Source organism: Clinocottus analis, unplaced genomic scaffold (assembly GCF_023055335.1).
Source record: "Clinocottus analis isolate CAN_PGR_092001 unplaced genomic scaffold, fCliAna1.0.p SCAF_9, whole genome shotgun sequence".
NCBI lineage: Eukaryota > Metazoa > Chordata > Actinopteri > Perciformes > Cottidae > Clinocottus > Clinocottus analis.
The window spans coordinates 5,803,763-5,824,739 of NW_027176251.1; the positions used below are offsets into that span (position 1 = coordinate 5,803,763).

Sequence of the window (20,977 nt, forward strand, 5' to 3'; positions counted from 1 at the left end):
TCATTAATGTAAACACATGCCAAGGAAACAATTTAGGAACAACAATTTAAAGTTATTACATTACAGTCCTTTTCTAATCTTCACCAGCAAGCAATATTCAAAAGTTGCTTTGGTTTCTTCTGTAACTCATCTGGCATCAGTACATTCACCGAGTAATGGTGACACCCACTGGATATGTTAGCAAAGTGCAACATGTATTTTGCAAGATATAATCTGTGGTCTCCTAAAAAGCTCTCAATATCATGAACACAATGATTGTGATCGAACAAACATCTCTAGATTTTTTTTTTTTACCGTAGAGGATCTGCATAGTCAGAATTGAACCGAATAGACCATGTCTCGCTCTCCATTTTTATTACGGTCTGATAGAATTTACATAAGCATATTCCTGCTTCCCTTTGATACATATGGAGTGCCACAAATTTAGTAGTATTTTAGCTCTTTGATCAGGTGACTGTCAAGCTTTTTCCATCAAAAGTATGCAACTTTAAATGTTACAGTAAAGCATTCAGAGGACACCGCTGCAAAATATTCGAACCTTGCCCATGTGGATGCGTCATCGAAATGCGACGCGGAGCTCTGTGTCGGTCGCGATCAATAATCATCACTTTTTCGCGCACCAGTTCTTTGATTGTTTGTCCATGGTATCGCCGCACCACCGCATTAACGAACCGCACAGCAACACGAGCCACTGAGCCGAAACACTGCGAGTTCAGGTAAACAAGCGAAGCCGTTGTTGTTCTTTTAATTGTGTTAACAGCTTTGGTGAAGTGTGTTTTGTATGCGTTCCGTGAACAGGCAATGTGCGGTAGTTAGAAATGGTGCAGTGCACCGCTTCTGGTCATAAGCTAGCATGCTAGCTCACGTTAGCTGGAGGAGCAACGACGTGCAGTCGGCTGCCGCGAACAGCGTTACCATGGTTTTACCGTATCGCACTCCGAGGGCAACGGTCCGAACACACGTGATGCGTTGGTTTTAAAAGCCAGCAACACGTCCGACCTGTAGCTGCTCACGTCGACGCGTCATACTCCTGAAAACACGTCTAATATAAACGAAAGGGATGACGGCAAAGGGCTTTCGAGCTTCATCCGCTGCCCTTGGTGATTAACGTTAGCCCTCCCATAAAGGTGTATGTATCCATCTGTTTTCCATAACAGAACCCCACTGATGAATTAATCCAAAGCGTCAGATTGCTATATCTGACTAACACGAGGAATTGAAGCGGGAAACTTCTATTTCTGAGTGAAAACAACTGTGCCCAGAGTTTGAGCTTTGTTGATACATGCGCTTAAAGTTTTCGCAATTGTGTGCATAGTTAGATGGAGAACGACTGGGAGACATTGCATTTTGCTACAGACACCAAGTTTGTAATACTGCAAATACCATAAATATGGTCAATCATCGGCTCAATCCCCTACCTCGTTGTGCTACACATGGGGACTTCGCCTCAGACTACGTTGTTACGTGTTTTCTGTTTCGGTGTTTGTGTAGAAACTTGAGACCCCCTTTCAAACTAAGTTTGTGTTAAATACCACAATAGTTTTTTGTAATAGTCACTGTAACGTTGTGTATATATTTAATTCAATTCACTTTTGTTAATAATCATACGGGGATCGGGCGCATTTACTGAATCACAAATGATGGGAAATCACTCTTACTGATGGTAAACTTGAGCTTTAATGGAGATTTACTTTTTGGGTCAAGCTGCATTTTAGTTATTAGATCTGTGTGTGGAAATTAGCTAGATTGTTGTTTTAGATACAACACGTGTCAGAGCTACACTTGTTTGTGATGGTGACCTTCACTGCGTGGTACACTTACATTGTTTTTTCCATCCTAACACAATCCAGTAACAAGATCTCAACGTTTACTGTGATATCTATATTTCCCCAAGTCTATTGCATTACTGTCGCCATCTCTCTCTCTCTCTCTCTCTCTCTCTCTCTCTCTCTCTCTCTCTCTCTCTCTCTCTCTCTCTCTCTCTCTCTCTTTCTCTCTCTCTTTCTCTCTCTCTCTCTGTTTTATATTTGATGTGAGAATATGATCTGATCACGTAACGTCTGTCCTCTCTGTAGACGGCATGCTTTAACTAGAGGATGTCCTTGTAGCGCGACAGTAACATAGGCACATTGATTGTTGTTGAGATGGACCACAGGGCGACCTTTGTTATGAAACGACCGCCACAGAAGAGCTACACGTTTTTGAGCTACACGGAGCAGAAACTTATTTAAGTCATCCCTGCCATTGTTGGCAAGTCTGCGGGTCACGTGACCGAGAACGGAAACCTAACTTGTCAGAAATGAAATCGAAACTTACCTCGTGCCTGTTTCCTTTTACACGGTCATGTCGTGGTCCTCCCCCAACTTTCTTGTTGCAATAGTTAGCAACCTGTTTTATAATCATTACGTACAGGCTTTATAAGCGAGCGACATCATTGACGTTTTCAAAGTGGAAGCTACAGAAAAGACCTGCTCATCTAAGACTGAAGTCCATGCGCTTTGGATTACGTGTTTGCCGTTTCAGAAATATGTTTACATTTTTGTCTAACCTACAACCGGTTCCCTGCTTACGTTACGTGTTTATGTATTGAGAGTTGCTATTGTTTTTCCCGGTCTCGGTTTGAATCATCTGGTCAAAGGGAGGTTACAGGAGCAGCAACTTTACAAACGCCCACTTTTTTTCATCGCTGCCGCCTTTATTTGAGATACTCAGGTGAGATCCGAACGAGTTTGTGGACTCATTTGGCCCTTTTTAATCCCAGTAAATGTGGTATGTTGCATGTGCTTGTGAAGATGTGTGCACACAATTCAGACCACTACCAAGTTCAATTTCTGCACTGCTATGTTGATAGCGAACACAGAGGTCTCGGGGATGGCAGAAGCGGGCACTGTGGACATCAGACAGTGCATTGGGTGTATTGTTCTGTGTCTTGACATAACAGCATGAAGTGTGCACAGAAGTTGATTCATCCGTTGTCGTCTCCTGCGGATCAAAACAGTGAGGATCATAATGGACTGGATTCAGAAAAACACAGTTGTTTTTTTGGCTGTCAACTGTTGCCTTGCATCAGGGTCAAGATGAGTCAGTTCCAGCCTGGTTTGGCCCCTGGGCTGCCGGACCTGTCGGGCCCCATTACTGTGATGGACCAACACTATGGTGTTCTCTATTAATGTGGCAGTGTTCAGACTTGCTCAGCTCATTGTGACAGAGCTATGATGCTGACTGGGCTGGGGGGTTTGAAACCTGACTCAGTATTGGGTGTTTACTTGTTGTCACTCTCACCATTATTGAGTGTTGAAGTTGAGTGCTGAATCCATGTTTGTTGTACCAAAGAAGGATATTGGAATTCTTCTTTGTTCATTTGTGTTTTTGGAGGAAGATATGAACCTATCCCTGCAAAACCTTCTCTGTTATAGTCAAGACGTCAGCTAGCAACTGCATAGTTTTCTGTCCACAGCTTGTCACTGACAGGCAGCGCTGTCCTTGGATTTGTCCTTTTTGTCTGCATCAGTGTCTCACTTTTCCTGTCTGCTATGGATCAAGATACAGCAATAATTTGTAAGGCCAGAAATAAAACAGAATAGTCACAAGAAGTTCTGAATTATTAATCACCATCCTTTTACCCTGGGATTAGGTTTCAGTTTGACTGGGGGAGACAATATGTCACCCTGCGGTATTCTTGTAGACTGGTTGGGTGTAATCGGAAGAAGCAACGTTGACATTGTAGGTGTACGTTGGCGCATATCTTCCACACATAAGCTTGTCTTACCATAAGACCCAGCTATTTAAATGTCTGCTGTGTATTTTATTCTGCATTTCATGGGGACAAGACTTTCGGATTACATATTTGACGCTGGTATAGATTCACTGAGTTATCCAAGCACTTTAGAGCAGGTTGGAGATTTGCCAGCGAATGCCACAACTTGTGTTATCGGCATGAACAACACTTTCTCTTGCCTTCCATTCTGCTGCTGACCTTTACTTGATTAGATTATAATTATTTAATTCCTATTTATATTCTCCTAACATTGTTCTTTGTTTTTCAGGTGCTCTGCTGTTATTGGCCTGGCTGGACTTTCCATCAGGCTCTGCTGTTTGTGCTTGAGGACCTACACCTATAAAGGAAGCTACACATTAAACCGCACGGCCCCCTTCACTCAACCCCTGCGCTATGAGCAGAGGTAGAGGAGGGCCTCTCAAAGAACACTACAACAGGCATCCACCACCCGACTCCCAGGCCAACGAGAATTACTTCAGACCTGGCCCATCCTCACTCTACCCCAGAGCTGGCCCACAGCAGAACTCGTTTTCAAGTTACCACAACAGCCCTGCCCGTCCCGTAGTGCCCATACAGCCGCCCCCAGCTCCTTCTCTCATCCCCTCCGCTCCACCAAAGTACAGTAAAGTGGACCCTAAATCAGAGGGTCCTAACTTCTCATATAATCAGAATCACGGTCCCAATCCTGCTCCCAATTCCTTTCAGTACCAACAAGCAGAGTTCCTCAGAGGACACAGCTCTGAGGCGCCACAGTTCAGAGCCAGTCAACGTGGAGGGGGAGGAGGAGGGGTCTCAGACAGGCGTCCTAGTTCCTCATATCAACACCAGTCAAGATACAGTAAATATTCATCATACACCAATAACAGCCTAAGAGGTAGATGGGGGAATAGTCAGGACCAGACTTCTGTATACCCAGTCGCCCCGCGCGGCAACACAGGCCCTCGACACCTGAATCAAGACCAGTTTTATGGTACAAACCACAACCCATACTCCAGCAGACAGTGGCACGTCCCAACAGATTCTTTATGTGAAAACTTTAAGACTTTGTCCCTTCATCGAGACCGGCCAAAAAGAGGAGAAGACAGGTTCGACAGACATTCTGCCTCCAGAAGTTCAGCACGTTCACGCTCAACCAAAGTTGACATCACTCTTAATTCTGACATCCAAGACCAGGTTCAGAGGGCTTTGGCTGCTTTGAGGCCAAGTGAGGGTATCTCTGCTAGATTGTTAGCCAAAAAGCTGCATCTTCCCAAAAAGATAGTCAACCAGGCTCTTTACTTGTTGGAACGCTCACATAAAGCCTCGAAGCAAGGACTCCTCCCTCCTGAGTGGAGTCTTTACAGACAACCTCTCAGAGGCGAGGAAGATCGAAACTCTAAAGTACGAAGTCCACCTTCCCATTTGTGTGTCAGCTCAGGACACCCTCCAGAACTTAATGCCAAGGTTGCGCTAAAAACAGGAACAGCAGTAAACAGGGGACAAAGCAAAGAAGAGAACTCTGACACAGAATCCAGTTCTTCTTCCTGCTCCTCTTCGGAGTCAGGTGCCTCTGAAGAGTCCCAGTCACCAGCGAAAGGTCAGCACCAGGAGAAACGACATCCCATTACTACCAGCTCACCTGATCCAGCACTTCCCACAATGTCGGAACAGAAGGAGCTAGTTCTACAGTACCTGCTGACTTCAAGGGAGGCAACTGCTCTTGTCATCGCCAAAAATCTAGGTCTTAGGGGTACCAAGCAGGTCAATCCCACCCTCTACTCGCTGGAGAAGCAAGGTGAAGTCGTTAAGAATAGTCTCGCTAACCCGCCCACATGGGAGCTCTCCACCCACCGCAGAGAGAGGATGGAAAGGAGCCTTAAAGCCTCAAAGAGCAGCCGTAGCGAGGGGGATCAGATCCCAGAACCCAGTAGAGATCAGAAAAGAGGAGAGTCCGCCTTTCTGTCGTCACCATTACCGACAATGCCAGGCCTCGAGCCACTGCCACTCCCAGAAGGTTGGATGCCAGAGCAAAGTCGTAGTAGTGAGGTGGTAAGTAAAATGCCTGTGCTTTTCATTTTGTATTTATTAAATGTTATTAAGAAAATGAATTCACAGGAATGTGCATAACTGGAAATGACAAAATGGAAACTATTTCATAGTTCAACTTAAATGTCTGCCAACACTTTCAAGGTAATCAAAACTATTTTCCTCAGATAATATTGCCTAGTCTATACAACGATTATAGGAATAGTATACGTTTTCGGAAATGCACTTCATTGCTGTTTTTAGTCTTAATGCTACTTAATCCAACCAATTCAAGAGAATATCGTTCATTTTTACTAGATGTATTCAGATGAAGTTATCTGAGTTGGACACTGATTTTATTAACCCTTTATTTCTACTTTTCCTTTGAAGTCCCAGTCCTCATTCCAGCCCCCCTCCATCACCTTGTGTAAAGATGAAGAGAACAACGAAGGGCAGTGGGCTAATGACGATATTCCAGAATTCCTCAACGCCATTCGCAGAGAGACAGACGCTGGGAAACTGGCAGCAGAGCAGGCCAACTCTGTGGGAACTGTAGCCGTGTCGCTGGCTGCTCCACCTCCCCAGAACCTGTGGGCCAAATTGCAGGAGGTGAGGCTGAAGAACCCCGTAAGCGGCCTCATGGAGTATGCCCAGTATCTGGGCCATAACTGTGAGTTCCAGCTCCTCGACCAGTCAGGACCCTCGCACGACCCTCGGTTAGTCTCTTAATCTATTCTGTTTGTTACTGTCAAGTTTTAATTGAGTAAAGTCACTTAATCTGTCATTTTTGTCTGTGTTTTCATGCTGTAATTTTAAGATGTAGGTAGTGAGGCACCCGGGCCATTTCTGACCTTGCAAAGTGGTTCAGGTTGTCCTCGTCAATGTTACATTAATTGAGTTACAAGAGGCAACATACTGCACAATAACCTCTTATTCAACCCAATTAGGTTCATGTCAACTTTAAATCTGAGAAAAACATATCATTGACATCAGAGCAGTGATCTGCATTAGGAGGTATTCTTAGTTTAGGTATGAGACAAGAAGAAGTTGGCTCAGTGCATCCTTAAATTGATCAACTTTACACATGTGGGGTGTTGTACTGTTTTATTTTAGTGCGTACATCATTTTATGTTCTTCCAACCACAGGTTTGTTACTTTCTGTAGAGCACCTAGTGACAAAGCTATCGATTCAAAGTCTGAGAAATAAATCTGTTGTCGTAATAAAGACGTATGACGTTGCCAATTTAAGAATGAAAATTACATTGGTTGTAACACGATAACACTTGCAGCACAGTAGTCTTGGAAAATGGTAGCAGCTCAATTAATCATGTGTTGGCAATCAATGTATCTCATCTGTATGTTTTTTTTTGTTTTTTTTGTGTCAGATTTCGTATGCAGGTGATGCTCAACAGAAGGTTGTTTCCTGTCGCAGAAGCTTCAAGTAAGAAAGTTGCAAAAAAGGATGCCGCTGCTGCCACCCTGCGCATTCTCATTGGAGAGATTCAGGAAGGGCCGAGTACGGCAGACGAGGGAAATACTGTCAGTGCGGACCAAGTGATGGATGTACTCCCAGACACCAGTGTAAGTTGTTGCCACCATCATCCACCTAAAGACAGACAAATCTTGCTTTAAACACCTGCGATTGGTCAGGCACTTAGCAACATGCGAGTTGAGCATGTTTATTGCTACATTTATAGCATCAGAGCAGACACTTCAAACAGTCAATATACATCAGTCAAGTTTAAGAAGTTGTAGAGGCCATCACTATTGTTTGTGATTATTTTGCATATGTGATTTAAATAGTTTTCTTCAATAGATTTTTTTTTTAACTGCACCCACCAAACAGAACATTCATAATTTAAGTGTATTTTTCTCCTCCACTGACCACTAGGGGCAAGCTGAAGGCGCAGCAGGAATTTTTGGGACTACGAGTGAGGAAGGAATGGGTACATTGGAAGGACCTTGCCAGCCGCTGTCCCGCTCCCTGCCCGGTGGGAAGAATCCGGTGTCTGTCCTGATGGAGTACAGCCAGCGCAGCGGGAACCCCATCGAGTTCATCATCACTGGGCAGGCAGGCCCACCACATGACCCAAGGTACTCTCCCTCTGAATCTGTCCCTTTGCATGATGTTCTCCCCCAAAGTGAAAGTTCCCCTGCAGGGAAGCAGTTGATCAGCTGATGTTTCATCTTTTCTCAGTACTGTAGTCAGCTGACAAAGACACAATACCGTCTCTGTCTTGTCACTCTTTGCCACTTTGTGTATTGTCCTTCAGGCAGCCGGCTAGTAGATGCAATATACATTTTTGTGTTGATTGAGTCACTTTCTAAAAACTGCATGCATCTTTCTTGAACACTGTTAGGTTCTATTCTGTTGCATCTTCTCATTTATATAGGGTGAAAAGTCAGGCACATGGGATATAATCTATGATCTCAGATGAAAAGCATGAAAATAATCTTTTCTCTCTTTGCCTTGTGTTCAGGTTCATGTACAGGGTGAAGGTTGGAGAGAGCTTGTTTACTGAGGCCTCAGCTCCAAGCAAGAAGGCAGCCCGCCAGCTGGCAGCAGAGGAGGCCGTAAAAGAATTAATGGCTGATGGGAGACTGCAGCTCAACAAGGTGAGAAAGTGAGAAGCAGAGAATAACTTGAGTGGTTCATTTTGGGACAAAAGAGAAGGACTTTGCACATCCCCAGAATGACTGGAATTACTTTGAAAAACACCAGATCATTCAGGCTGAAAAATGATTTTGTCACTCTGTTCTGCCGTTTCCGCAATACTGTTCACATCACGGTTTTTCCTCTTCCTCCTCTCTTTCCCAGCCTCAGTTGCCCCTGGGATCTTCCAGTGATAGTGATGGTACTGGGACTACATGTCCCTCTTTGCCACCTCTGACTGCTGATGAGTTGCGAGCAGCACACGAGGCAGGGGTTGGAGATCTCATTAACCACTTGAACAACAATGCAGTGTCGGGTCTTCTAGAGTATGCTAGAGCCCGAGGCTTTGCCGCTGAGATTCGACTAGTGGGCCAGTCTGGACCACCGCATGAGCCTAAGTATGTATGAACTGAATGTACAAAAAAACCCACACACAATTAACACGTACATACTGGATAAAAGGAATTTCTTACTGTCCTGGTTACCATGTACTCAGAAAATTCCTTGTTGACCTGAGAAAAACTAATGTATAATACTTCAGTTTTAGAACATTAATAAAGGCTATTGTATCAAGCTATGTTGCTCTAGCTACACTTAACATGCGAAGAAAAAAAAATGCTTGAATGGATATTTGTGTTTATTCAAGTGCGAAAACCATGACTATCCATTTACCTTTCTCTTTGCCCCTCCTCAGGTTCACCTACCAGGCCAAGCTGGGTGGACGCTGGTTCCCTCCAGTGTGTGCGTCCAATAAGAAGCAGGGAAAACAGGAAGCAGCAGATGCAGCTCTACGGGTTCTGATCGGGGAGGCTGAGAGAGCAGCCCGCACTGGGGAGCTTATCCCAGCTGAGGTACAAACTTTACAGTGGTTCAGATTCTCTATCATGGAGCATAAGCCTTCACTGGCTCACCATGGGGATGAGGCAGGACATCATGTAATTACACTCAACACCTGCATGTAATTATAACTCCCTCACTTGAGCAAATCACTGACAAAATACCAACATATGCGTACTTGGAGTAAACTACACCCAGAGCCAATAACTCCACACACTGTTGTTTCACAGTAAGCAAACCGGTTCTCCTGACTGGAAGGTCTAAGCTCAGTAGCAGCGATAGAAAGTGCTGAATTTGTACCAACAGCAAACAAACATTACACATTCTCTGGCTGCACATGTTTTTTTTCTACCACATACTCTAGCAGCCTAAGATATTTTTGAAAAAGCTTTGACAATTTACTATGTTAGCTATTCAGATTTGTCACTGGATTGCACAGTCAAATAAGTTTCAGATCTACCGAATATTTAATAATCCTCCTTTCCTTTCTATTTTGCCTGTCCTGTCCTATATACATCCCTTTCTCTAGCTTCCAGTGAGTGGCAGCACTTTGCATGACCAGATAGCAATGTTGAGTCACCAGCGTTTCAACGCCCTGACCACACGTATCCAGCACAGCCTTCTGGGACGCAAGATTCTGGCCACCGTCGTCATGAGGAGGGGGGAGGGCCTGGGGACTGTTGTCAGCCTGGGAACTGGTATATACATTACCTAAGCATACATGCAAAGGGAGTTTGTAATAATGAAGTGTATAAACAATTGTGTTACAAGTACAAATTACTTTTTCACTGCATTTCTTCATGATGCGAGTATGTTTTATAGATTTCTGTAATCTGAGGTATAAACTTTCAACAAGCTAAAACAGAACCAGGTCACTGCAGAAGAAGGTGTGTTGCGTTGCTGTGAACTTTGACATTGAATTTGCCTCTCTTTTTGTTTTCTCCCCGTCAGGAAATCGCTGCGTTAAAGGGGAGGAGCTGAGCCTTAAAGGGGACACTGTTAATGATTGCCATGCTGAAATCATCTCCAGAAGGGGTTTTGTTCGGTAGAAACAGATCTTGCTTTTTCATCCATATTTCTCTTCCTATTGTGAAAAATACTCGACTCTTTAAAACCCACAGGATATTATCTATCAGTCTAATGCGACGTTTCCGTTCTTCTCAGGTTTCTATACATTGAGCTTATCAAGCACTATGATGGAACAGACGACAGTATATTTGAAGCAGTGGAGAATGACAAACTGAGAATCAAATCTGACATCACCTTTCACCTCTACATCAGGTGGGAGTCTGACGTTCTCTTCCTCACTCAACCCCCCCCCGCCCCGCCACCTGACCCCTCTCCCACGTTCCCCACAGATACATCAATGAGGTCCTCCTCCTCTTTTAGACTGTGTAATATTAATACTGTATCTCTTGTCTTTCTCTTTTACCCAAAGCACGGCACCTTGTGGGGATGGTGCTCTGTTTGACAAGTCATGCAGTGAAGCAGGAGATGAAGACGAGGGCCATCAGCCTCTGTTTGAGAACGCGAAGCAGGGAAAGCTCCGGACCAAAGTAGAAAACGGTGAGAGATAAAGTAGACACATTTGTCTTTGCATTTTTGCAGCGCATGCAAGCCAATTTTGTAAGTATGTAGGCAACACCTGTGACCTTTGTCTATGTGTGTGTTTGTGCTTGCGCCAGGCGAGGGCACCATCCCCGTGGAGTCGAGTGCCATTGTGCCCACGTGGGACGGCATCCAGCGCGGTGAGCGGCTGCGAACCATGAGCTGCAGCGATAAGATCCTGCGCTGGAACGTGCTGGGTCTGCAAGGAGCACTGCTCACCCATTTCGTGCATCCAATCTACCTGAAGTCAATCACGCTTGGTAAAACATACTGTTTTCAATATGTTCATTTGAGTTAACATGAGGGAAATTGGATGAGTTGCCACTCTGACTCTGCGTCTCGTCTCAAGTTTCTGTTCTCTGTGTCTTTGTTGTTCTGATCTGTCAGGCTACTTGTACAGCCACGGTCACCTCACACGTGCAGTTTGCTGTCGGCTGGCCAGAGACGGTGAAGGGTTCACCGAAGGTCTCCCTCCTCCTTTCAAGCTAAATCACCCAGAGGTAACCGCACATGTTTTTGGCAATGTCAAATGGGAAAATTAATCAGGGACGATTGAGGTCATTCTCCAAAATATTATTAATTGAGCTGCCAACACTCCTATTTAACTGTTACTTCATTGCTCATCATCTTAAAATTTGGCTCATCTATCAATTAAAAAGAAGCAGGTAGGTCACTCTCGTATCGCTCGGCAAAATGCCCGAGAAATACAGTTGAAACGCTGTTTTTGAACAATTTCTTGGTTGAATACACTGTTTTTAATTGACGCAGCCGTCACACTGACACATGCAATAAACATCCAATTTGACACGCTCTGTTTGGAATTGCTGACTTGCACTTAAGGGCTAAATTAGATTGACCAAAATATGCTCTCTCTCTCTCTCTCTCTTCCCATTCCTTCCTCCACACCTGGTTGGACTGTAGGTGGGCAGGGTGAGTGTGTATGACTCCACACGGCACACAGGCAAGACCAAGGAGTCCAGTGTGAACTGGAGCTTTCCAGATCAGCAAAGTGTTGAAGTGCTGGACGGGACCAAGGGCAAACTGGATGAGTATGGGTATACATCACATTGTTTTCTCCCTTGATGGCAACACGCATTGTGTATTAATAGCTTTTCAATTGTTTGTTAATGCCTGTTATTGTCCTCTTCAGTGTTTAGTTGTCCTTTTCAAGCAGTCACTGCATTAACATTCAACAGATTCAAGTAAATTCTTCTCAGACAAAGACAAAGATTGATTTGAACAATCTTTGTTCGCTTGCTCGCTCTGTCTCTTAAACGCTTTCTAGATATGTTGTTGATGATCATTGTGACATTGATCAATCATCATAACATTGTGAAGAGACAATCCAGAGTCCAGAAGACTTATTTTGAAGAAATCACAGTTAAACTTTTATTTGCGTTATTTTCAGTAAACTCTGTGTAAGCACTTCACCACCATTGACAACATTATTTTGAATAAACTAGAGTGCTTAGTAAAAACTGTCAAGTAACCACAAGCTTCATTCAATTGTAATTAAATTGTTTTGGAAGAATGAGCAGCTGGCAGAAAGGTTTGCTAAATAGAAAACACTGCATGATCAGAGGAAATGTTGTCATGTTTTCCATTCCAACTGTCCTCCTAAACAGCCCTCTGATGTCTTTCCTCTAGGAACAAACTCTGTGTGTCCAGAGTGTCCAAGTCCAACCTGTTCTGTCTGTTTCGCTCTGTGTGCCAGCGTAGTGGCCGCACTGACCTCCTCGCGCTGCCCTGCTACTCCCAGGCCAAGATGTTGGCCATGTCCTTCCAGCTAGCCAAGCAACATTTCTTCCGCGCTCTCAGCGGCCACGGCTACGGCGCCTGGATAGGCAAGCCGCTAGAAGAGAAGAGCTTTGAATCAGTGGAGGGAAACGGGGACAATGGAGCAAATGTCCCTGTGGGATATGGCAGCAGTAGAAATGGAGGAGCAGTGGAGTTCAAGCAAGAGGACGCATAGAACGGTGCAGAGTGCATTTTCAAGTGGGTGATTTAAATATGTAGGGAGAAGAAAAGCACAAGTCAAGGGCAGATTGAAAGGGTGGACATGATGGAAAAAAGACAATCAAACAATGCGTAGGCAGCAGCCAGAAGTGTATCTTCTGATGAACATGGTTTAAGGCTGCGGAGGAATAGTAATGGAAAGAGACATAATAGAAGAGGAAGCTTGCGAGGGTAAAGCCTGAAGGACGAGTGGGGTCACAAGAGGCTGACGGAGCTGTGGAGAGATCCAGCAGCTGCACAGAATAACGTAAACTCTACACGAAGAAGGAATTAGTTTGAAGTCAGGAAATCATCACGGTAAACACTGCTACAAATCTGGGTCACATTAGTTTGCAAAACAATTACTTATATTTTTTTTTCTTGTATACAGGTTGCACTCTTCGGTTGGTTTCAAGTTTTAATGTCAATTTTTCATTTGTCATTGCAGTGTTTGGCATAACCTGGCATTTATTTTGTCTCTGTTTTATTTGATATATTAACTAATGTTGCATTTGTTTGGACTATTGCAAGTGCAGTTTGGACCCAAGTGACTTGGCCTCTTGAAACGGCCTTTTCCTAATTTTGCCATGAGAACTCAAGTGGCTGACAAGTGCTGCTAATTGGCCTTCATCCTAATATGACCCATCATTGCAGCAGTATTTGTAACTGTGATTAAGTTAATTTAAGTTAACATCCTCGATCATGGAGTGCTTATTATTGTTTCTGCTCCATAGGTTCTGCTGCATTGAAATGCAAGCAGCTGCTTTTAAAACAGCAAGCAGACACGATGGGACGCTCTCAGCGGAATCTCCATTTATGATAATTGCACTCTCACTAAAGGGATGTCACGAGTAAACTAGTCCTTGCTCAACACAGCTTGCAATGGACAAAATCACACCGATGCCAACTTTTACGCTGATCATTGACTAAACGTTTGAGACATCCATATGTTGTTACTCTCGTTACCAATAGCATATGTCAGAGTGGATCATTGATCAATCCCATAATTTCTTTTTTTTTATAGACTTATGATGTCAAACTCAAAGAAGTAAACTATTTCATTTATTGCTTGTTTATTTCTACTTTTATCTTCACTTCTGGCAAACATGTTTATAGGTAGCTGGCCATGCAATCTAATCCTGGAGAGTATCAACTGTCCTGTGACACGTTTAAATTTGTATTTTTCTTTTTTTTTCATCTTTATACAAACAGGCTTTTTTTTCTTGCATGGCCAGTTTCTGAGGACTGCTACGTGAGGACAGTTTTGTTGTCGAAGTGTTTAGTCTGGTCTTTGTCGTTTTTTTTTATATGTAGATGGATGGTGCAATATATACATTGGGTAAATACAAATACATGACCACGCAGATGTTACAGTGGAGTCCAAAAGCCTTAACCCAGTTCCAGAAACTCATAACCAACAGAAATGGAAAGTTAAACACATTTCTCAAAGTATTGCATTTTGTAGTTTTTATGTTTTATTTAATTTTTGTTTTTGGTTAGAATTTCTGAATTCTCTTTAAGATCAGAGCTGTACCGTTAGCTTAATGTTACAATATGTCTCAGATGAGATGCTTGTTGTGTTTGAGGTCTGGTAACTACGGAATCTTTTTTTAATTTTTTGTATTTGCTTTTGATTAAAAAAGCCACTGTTTTGATTGGAAAAAGGTTTTAAACTTAAAGTTATGATAAGCCTCTATAGTTGCACCTGACTTTGGGCTATGTGTAGTTCTCTTCTTCTGAAGCCCTGAAGTTAAGTTTTAATTGAGGACTTTGTTACCGTCTTCAGCAGTGATTCATGCTATTGTTGGAGCCTGAATAAAGACATTGGACTCTGACTTAAAAACAAGTCGACCCTTTATCAAGTTTTAGCACCCAATGTATTAGGAATTACAGGTGAAACATAGTACAGATTTTTAGTATTTCTTTGCGGTTTTTAATGATTTCCTTAATTAGATTTTTACCAGCACTTCTGTTTTTGAATATGAAGCTTTAAGAGAAGAACATCTCGATTTGTTTAGTTTTAGTTATGAAACTGTAAAGTTTTTGGTAGTGGACTCTGACTTTTGAACCCCACTGTATGCAAACAGATGTTTTCGTATAAAGATGTATATATGTCAGTGTGTATGTATTTGTATAATTTTAATGTATATATTTTATAAATCATCTACAGTTTTATTTCTGTTTTTAATTCAACTGCAAAGAAATATGCCATTTTTTTTTTACTAATGTTTAAAGAAAATGATTAAAAAGTGAGTGTCAGTATCTGTTATACTGTTTTATTTATTTGCCCAAGATAACGTTTTCAATTACATCAATGCAAAAACGATGACGGGAAAATATTTTCTAGTCTGACAGTTTGAGTGGGTATGACATGCACATGTTTACAGCTGGAGCTCCTTTCCTCAGGGTGGCGTTTAGGTCCAGCCGGGCCTCCAAAGAGCCTATTGCAATGCTCCAAAGGATCAGTAGATGGAAACATGTCCTCACCTTAGGGCAGCGGGCGGTGTATGGGTGTCTGCATGTGGCGAACGGCTACATGAAATCATCCCCAGGTGATACTCGATCTGTTCATCAGTGACATTTGTCTTACTCATGAAGTAGTACTTTATATTGCGTGGACTCCTTAAATTCATTCCATTATTTTTCAAGCGTCTGACATTTACGTCTATTTCTTTTCGGGTGGTGTAAGTCAGAGTTGTACATTTGATTCAACTTTATTATCATGGCACGCTGCAAATGGCATCTAACCAGATGTATACAAGATATACAAACAAAAAAACAGACTATTTGGGTCGTGATTGTAAGCAGGTATGTGATATAAACAAAATATAAAAGATGTGAAGCAGCTCATAGTCATGAAGATGAGGATCAAAATAAAAAAGCTTGAAAATGTGTATTCTTGGTCCATTCTATCTGAGATGATAGTTATGTGCTGCCAAAGCCTCATGATACTCCACACTGTCTCAGCAGTGTCTGAATGGGATGCAGTAATACTGAGCTGTCATTGGGTGTGATATTCAGTGTCTTAATTGTGAATCGGCTCTGTGTAGCATTAGATCCGGTATTGTCTTCGGTTCAACAGCAATTTCTGTCGGGGACAGGATTATGGCAGCAATACTGCCAGCCAATCGGTGTAGCGCCTTGTAAGTAAGTGTATTGTTAATGCCGGGGGGCATTTATGGCTCGTTTCATTACAGGAGACTGACCAGCAGTGGAATCCCAGCATTATCAATATGTTGGCTGACACATGATTACAGCTTGCACTAAGAAATTAATCAATGACATTACCCTTCGCGCTGGTAATAATGATATATACATGTGTAAACATATGGATGTGTTTTTGCTATCCAAATGGTCTGTGTGCAATAGTGAGGGCTTGTTTTAACCGGGATCTCCACCCATCACGTTGAATTCATATGGGTATGAGTTTGAATGATGGGAGGGCAAGACTGATGATGGAAGAAGAAGAGTAAAGCACGGTAGAGGGAAGGATGGAGTGAAATATTAGTCCAGACTGAGGGGTTTAAACGAGGCACTCAATGCTCTTCAATGGTAATAAATGAGAGAAAAGAAGGAGGGAATACTTGAAGGCTCAGTGGGGAGAGAAATGGCCATCAGACAGGAGCCATGGAGCCTAGTGGGGATGTTACTTGTACAGTATGTGTATAATTGTGTACATTCATAATGAATTCTGAAAGTAAACCAATATATATGTTACTGTCCCGGCTAAACTATGAATTTCATCAGTTTTTTATTCGATTTTACTGTCACCCTTTCTGTTTTTTCCTCTGCCAGGAGAATCATGCTATCGCGAACATTTTGTGTCTGTCCACGGCCAATCTGCAGCAAACTGCAGAATATGTTTGGGTGGCTAGATGTTTAATTCCGTCTCGTGGTTGACATTTTTCCCATTTTCATGAAACACCTTTTTTGAACAGTTTTATACCGCCATTGACTGGCTGGTGACTCCTCACGCGCAACTCTTAACCGGCCGCCATCTGTCGGGACCGCCAGTGGTAACACAGCTGAGTGCACAGTCGACCCCCAGCCACTACTCTGCACCCACAGTGGAGGGAAACAGTTTGCTGTCTTTCACAGTTTTGGACGCTGTGTTTAGCTAACAGCTAACGGAACTACACACACAGCTAACTGCATTATTATCCCATGCTTTATTATTAGGCATCAACATGATGATTATTGATATTGCCGAAAAATAGATCAGTCCAGCCATCTGTTTAAGATGAGAGCATAGCTGTGAGACGTGCAAGTGGAAAAACACGGTTGATACAGTTGAGTTCTTGGGTTAGCCAGTTGTGGCTTGTAATCATTCAATAATACATTACAGCAGTGATTGTTGCAGACACACCTAATCGGAAACCACCTTTCTAGTATTTAGTGCTCAAGCACGCACTAAAAGCATGAATAGCTGGTTTGTGTGAACAAAGAAAGGACAAGCTTGGATATCGATGCACACAGAGGGATAGTGACTTCCTTCTCCGTTCAGGTAGATATTATTCCACTATATCTTCACTTAGCAAATAATTATTTACTGCTATATTAATGTTCAGAATATTAAATTCAGCTCTTTTACATTTGGTAGCTACATATCATGGTGGTGGTTCCACATGTGCTATTGTACAGCAAAGCTGATGCATCCTTAATTCTACAACAATTATGATAAATTGGAGACTACAGTGATTGTACAGTACAGCGCCTTAAAAAAATGCAGTTGTGGTAATTTAGCGTTTACCATTATGGCTCAGTACATTAGATCTAGTAAATCAACTCTTCCGTATGATTGTACCTCTTTCAAGGAGTACTGTGTTACAAAACGTCTGACAGGAATCAGACATTGTCAGTTAGCTGAGAGAGAGGAGACAGCTGACCCAGGAGTATTGCAGTCATCTCTCAGGCAGACACATTCAAACATCAACCAAGAGTAAACTCTACCATCATGCTGACAGTTTGAAACTGTAATTAGCTTCTGAACACTTCTAAATGTTAGCATCAGGACAGCTGCTAGCATTCGCCGACATATTTAACCAATTGCATCTTCAATCAAGGGTGACAGAGCGCACATCAAAAGGCTTGAGACCTTGACTCCCAGCTACTTGTACATTAACATTAAGAGAGGCCTAAATGTGACGCGGCCTCTCAGAACAATGACAACGCAGAACAGGACATAGACCTCTCACAACGCATTATTCCCCACCATTACAGCAACAGAAGAACGCGTGGTGCTGGTGGACGAGCCGAAGAGCTTTGCATTGTTGATCTGTGGCAAGGTTCAGAAAAGGGCAAGAGTAGCCTCTGGGAAGTCATCTGGATTTGTGCTTGCATCTTAGGCTTGTTGAGGGATTTAAATCGGTCTGTTGTTGTGCTCGATGATGCCTGTTTCTGCCATTTGAAGGAAAATCAATCAATCAGAGGTTAGTAGACAGGGTTGCAAATGGGTACTCCATCTTCCTACATAGCTAGTTGGCGTCCTAGCAAGGTGCCAAGCCACATTCAGCCCGATGGGGTTTAATGCCCCAAGCATGAACTGCAACATTAACAGTCTGAATCTAGCCGGGTAGCTTTATTTCATGTTGTTCTCTGATATCTCTTATTAAATGTGTGGTCTTCAACATTAGTCCTTAATTCCCATAGAAAATCTGTGTAGGGCGTTTTGCATCTGGGAAACCAAAACTTAGAAAAGCAGCAGAACGACGTATCAGAACAAGATTGCTCACACAATTGCTCACCTAGCCTGGTTAGAACAATGAATAGGCGTCTTTCAAACTCAGAGGTCACTTGACACAAAGATACAGGAGCTGAGTTCTCTGGGCTCTAGTCGCCATCAGAGACTCCAGGACAGGAATGGCTATCCATTCTTACCTAAAACAGGACTAGCACCTGGCTGTTAAAGTGTCCGGAAAAGTGTGTTCAAGTAAAAATCCAGCAGTGTCACGAGTCTGCTGCTGACTGGTGTCTTTTAGTCAGCAGAGAGCTGACACAAACACACATCAAGTACTCTAGCACCACGACAGCATACACTTTGCTATTACGCTGACGCGGTAAAACTGCAGTTCATTCCTGAACTGTTCAAACGCTTCCACATATGGACCGTTTTCACAGCAGACATTTTGACTTGTTATTGGATGTGTGTCAGTCATTTCATTAAAAGGGCACAGTTGTTTGGAGGCGAGATGTTCTTTCCTGCTTGCTCGCCAGTTAAAGCGGACGCATTACCCACAGCTTTCTGCTGCCTCCCCTCCACAACTGTCTTTCTTCAACTGTAACTTTTACCCCTCACACTCTCCCGCTCTCTGTATTTGATATCTCAGGCAGCCGATCAGAGGACTGTTTGCTGTGCATATGGCGGTCATTTTTATGCTGTGGGTTAGCCCGCGCAGCTTCCAGGCCCCTAATGCAATCTGAGCCATTAGGATACAATAGAGCCGGTGTTCAGCAGCGTTTAGAGCAAGTCTGATGGAGAGGGGCAAGCCCAGTGGTCTATTAGGAAGAACCATGCAGCTATGCAATGCACTTACTCATCACCTCTCGGGCATTTGTCATAAGCCTGGAAACAGGTGTATGATTTAGAGAAAGAGAAGAAGAAATATCTACTTTTCCTTTTTCTTTTCTTCATTGACTGACCTTGTAGTTCGTCAGGGTGGTTATTTTATTCAGTAAGCCAAAGTCATTTCAAGGTACTTGTACTTTACGTATTTCTATTTGATTCCTCTTCATACTTCTACTTATATCTGAGGGAAATATTGTTTTTTTTTCCCCACACATTGTCGTGTAGCAAAAACACAACGCGTGCAGACATATTTTATTTCCTAGAGAAAGCAATGCTGGCTGGATCCACCCGTTTCCAGTATTTGTGCTAAACTAAGCTAAGTCATAAACTAAGCCAACATAACAAGCTAACATTCACCTTACAAACATAAGAGTGGTATTAATCTCATAATCTAGTCTCAGAGAGAATAAACATGTATTTCCCAAAATTTAAAACTTATCATATTATATAAAAGACTTTAATACTTCCTAGCCCCGGTTTATTGAGAGGGTACGTTACAGCTAAGAATAGGTGAGAGGAAAAAAGCAAAGATTTTCTCAAGAAACTCATAATAGTGAACGTGAAAAGGTTTGAAAGAAATGGTGAATGAGAGAACTGTGCTGGAAATGCAATGATTGCTAGTTTTTGTGTCTATAAGTGTCTATATGTGTGTGCGTGTGCTAGTGCGTGTGTGTGTGTGTGTGGTGGGAGTGTCTTTTGTCCTTTTGGTCAGAATCTAATCTTCTCTCCTTTCACTTCTGAAGCTTCTTGTCCGAATGCTCACATTTCCTACACATTACTCACTGAAAAGTTGTATGTGGTATAATTTCCTGTCGTCAAGCTTTTATGTGAACTCAGAGGGAAAATAGATAGAGGACTCATGAATTATGGTGTTGGTATAGCAACTGCTATACCACTTTATTACTCCTCTTTGTATTCTATTATTCACTTTTTCGTTTACATATTTCTCACACTATACATCTGTGTACGCTTCAGGGCCGAACTGTATACATTCAAAGGGCCCATCATTACTTCTCTGTCACTCCCCCCTGATTTCATTGCTCCAAGGTCTCCATCTTTCTCTGCTGCCCTCGAACCTCTGGCGACAACATTAAGACCAGCGAAATATATATGCTGCCATGATTCCTATTTTCTGTCAGTCCTTATGTCCCTCTGGACCTCTGGACGGCTTTCTTTCCTTCATTTCACGGTGCTTTGTTGTATTGTGTTTATCAAATCTCCTGCTGGCAGAACGGCTGTGAAGAAACTGCTTCAAGAAGATTAAAGTTTTGTCTTTAACACTTTGAACATTAATATAACAGCAAACCACTATTTGCTATGCAATAGTGGAGTAATTTACCCACCTTCAGGTAAACACTGACAGCTCTGTTAGCTCTGTTGTCATTGTTAATGCTGTTAGCACGATGAACTGTCAAGCCACAGGCTCGCCATTGACATGTTGAGAGGCAGTGAAACGCAATAGAAAAACACCTCATTAATTAATTAAGCATTAAGCATTGATTAATCTTCAGTGTATTTTCTTGATTATTGTATGGAT

The 20,977-nt window shown here is 42.7% G+C and overlaps 1 protein-coding gene across 1 annotated transcript; it reads left to right on the forward strand.

The window, feature by feature from the left end:
- The first annotated feature begins 587 nt into the window (after positions 1–587).
- adar (adenosine deaminase RNA specific) lies at positions 588–15,735 on the forward strand. The gene is made up of 16 exons (XM_068569247.1): positions 588–716; positions 4,047–5,806; positions 6,173–6,498; positions 7,168–7,363; positions 7,674–7,876; positions 8,263–8,398; positions 8,601–8,833; positions 9,130–9,286; positions 9,802–9,970; positions 10,224–10,317; positions 10,437–10,553; positions 10,711–10,838; positions 10,958–11,140; positions 11,268–11,380; positions 11,802–11,935; positions 12,528–15,735. Exons 2-16 carry the CDS (start codon positions 4,172–4,174, stop codon positions 12,850–12,852), a joined length of 4,149 nt encoding a protein of 1,382 aa, XP_068425348.1. The 5' UTR covers positions 588–716; positions 4,047–4,171; the 3' UTR covers positions 12,853–15,735.
- The last annotated feature ends 5,242 nt before the right edge of the window (positions 15,736–20,977 follow it).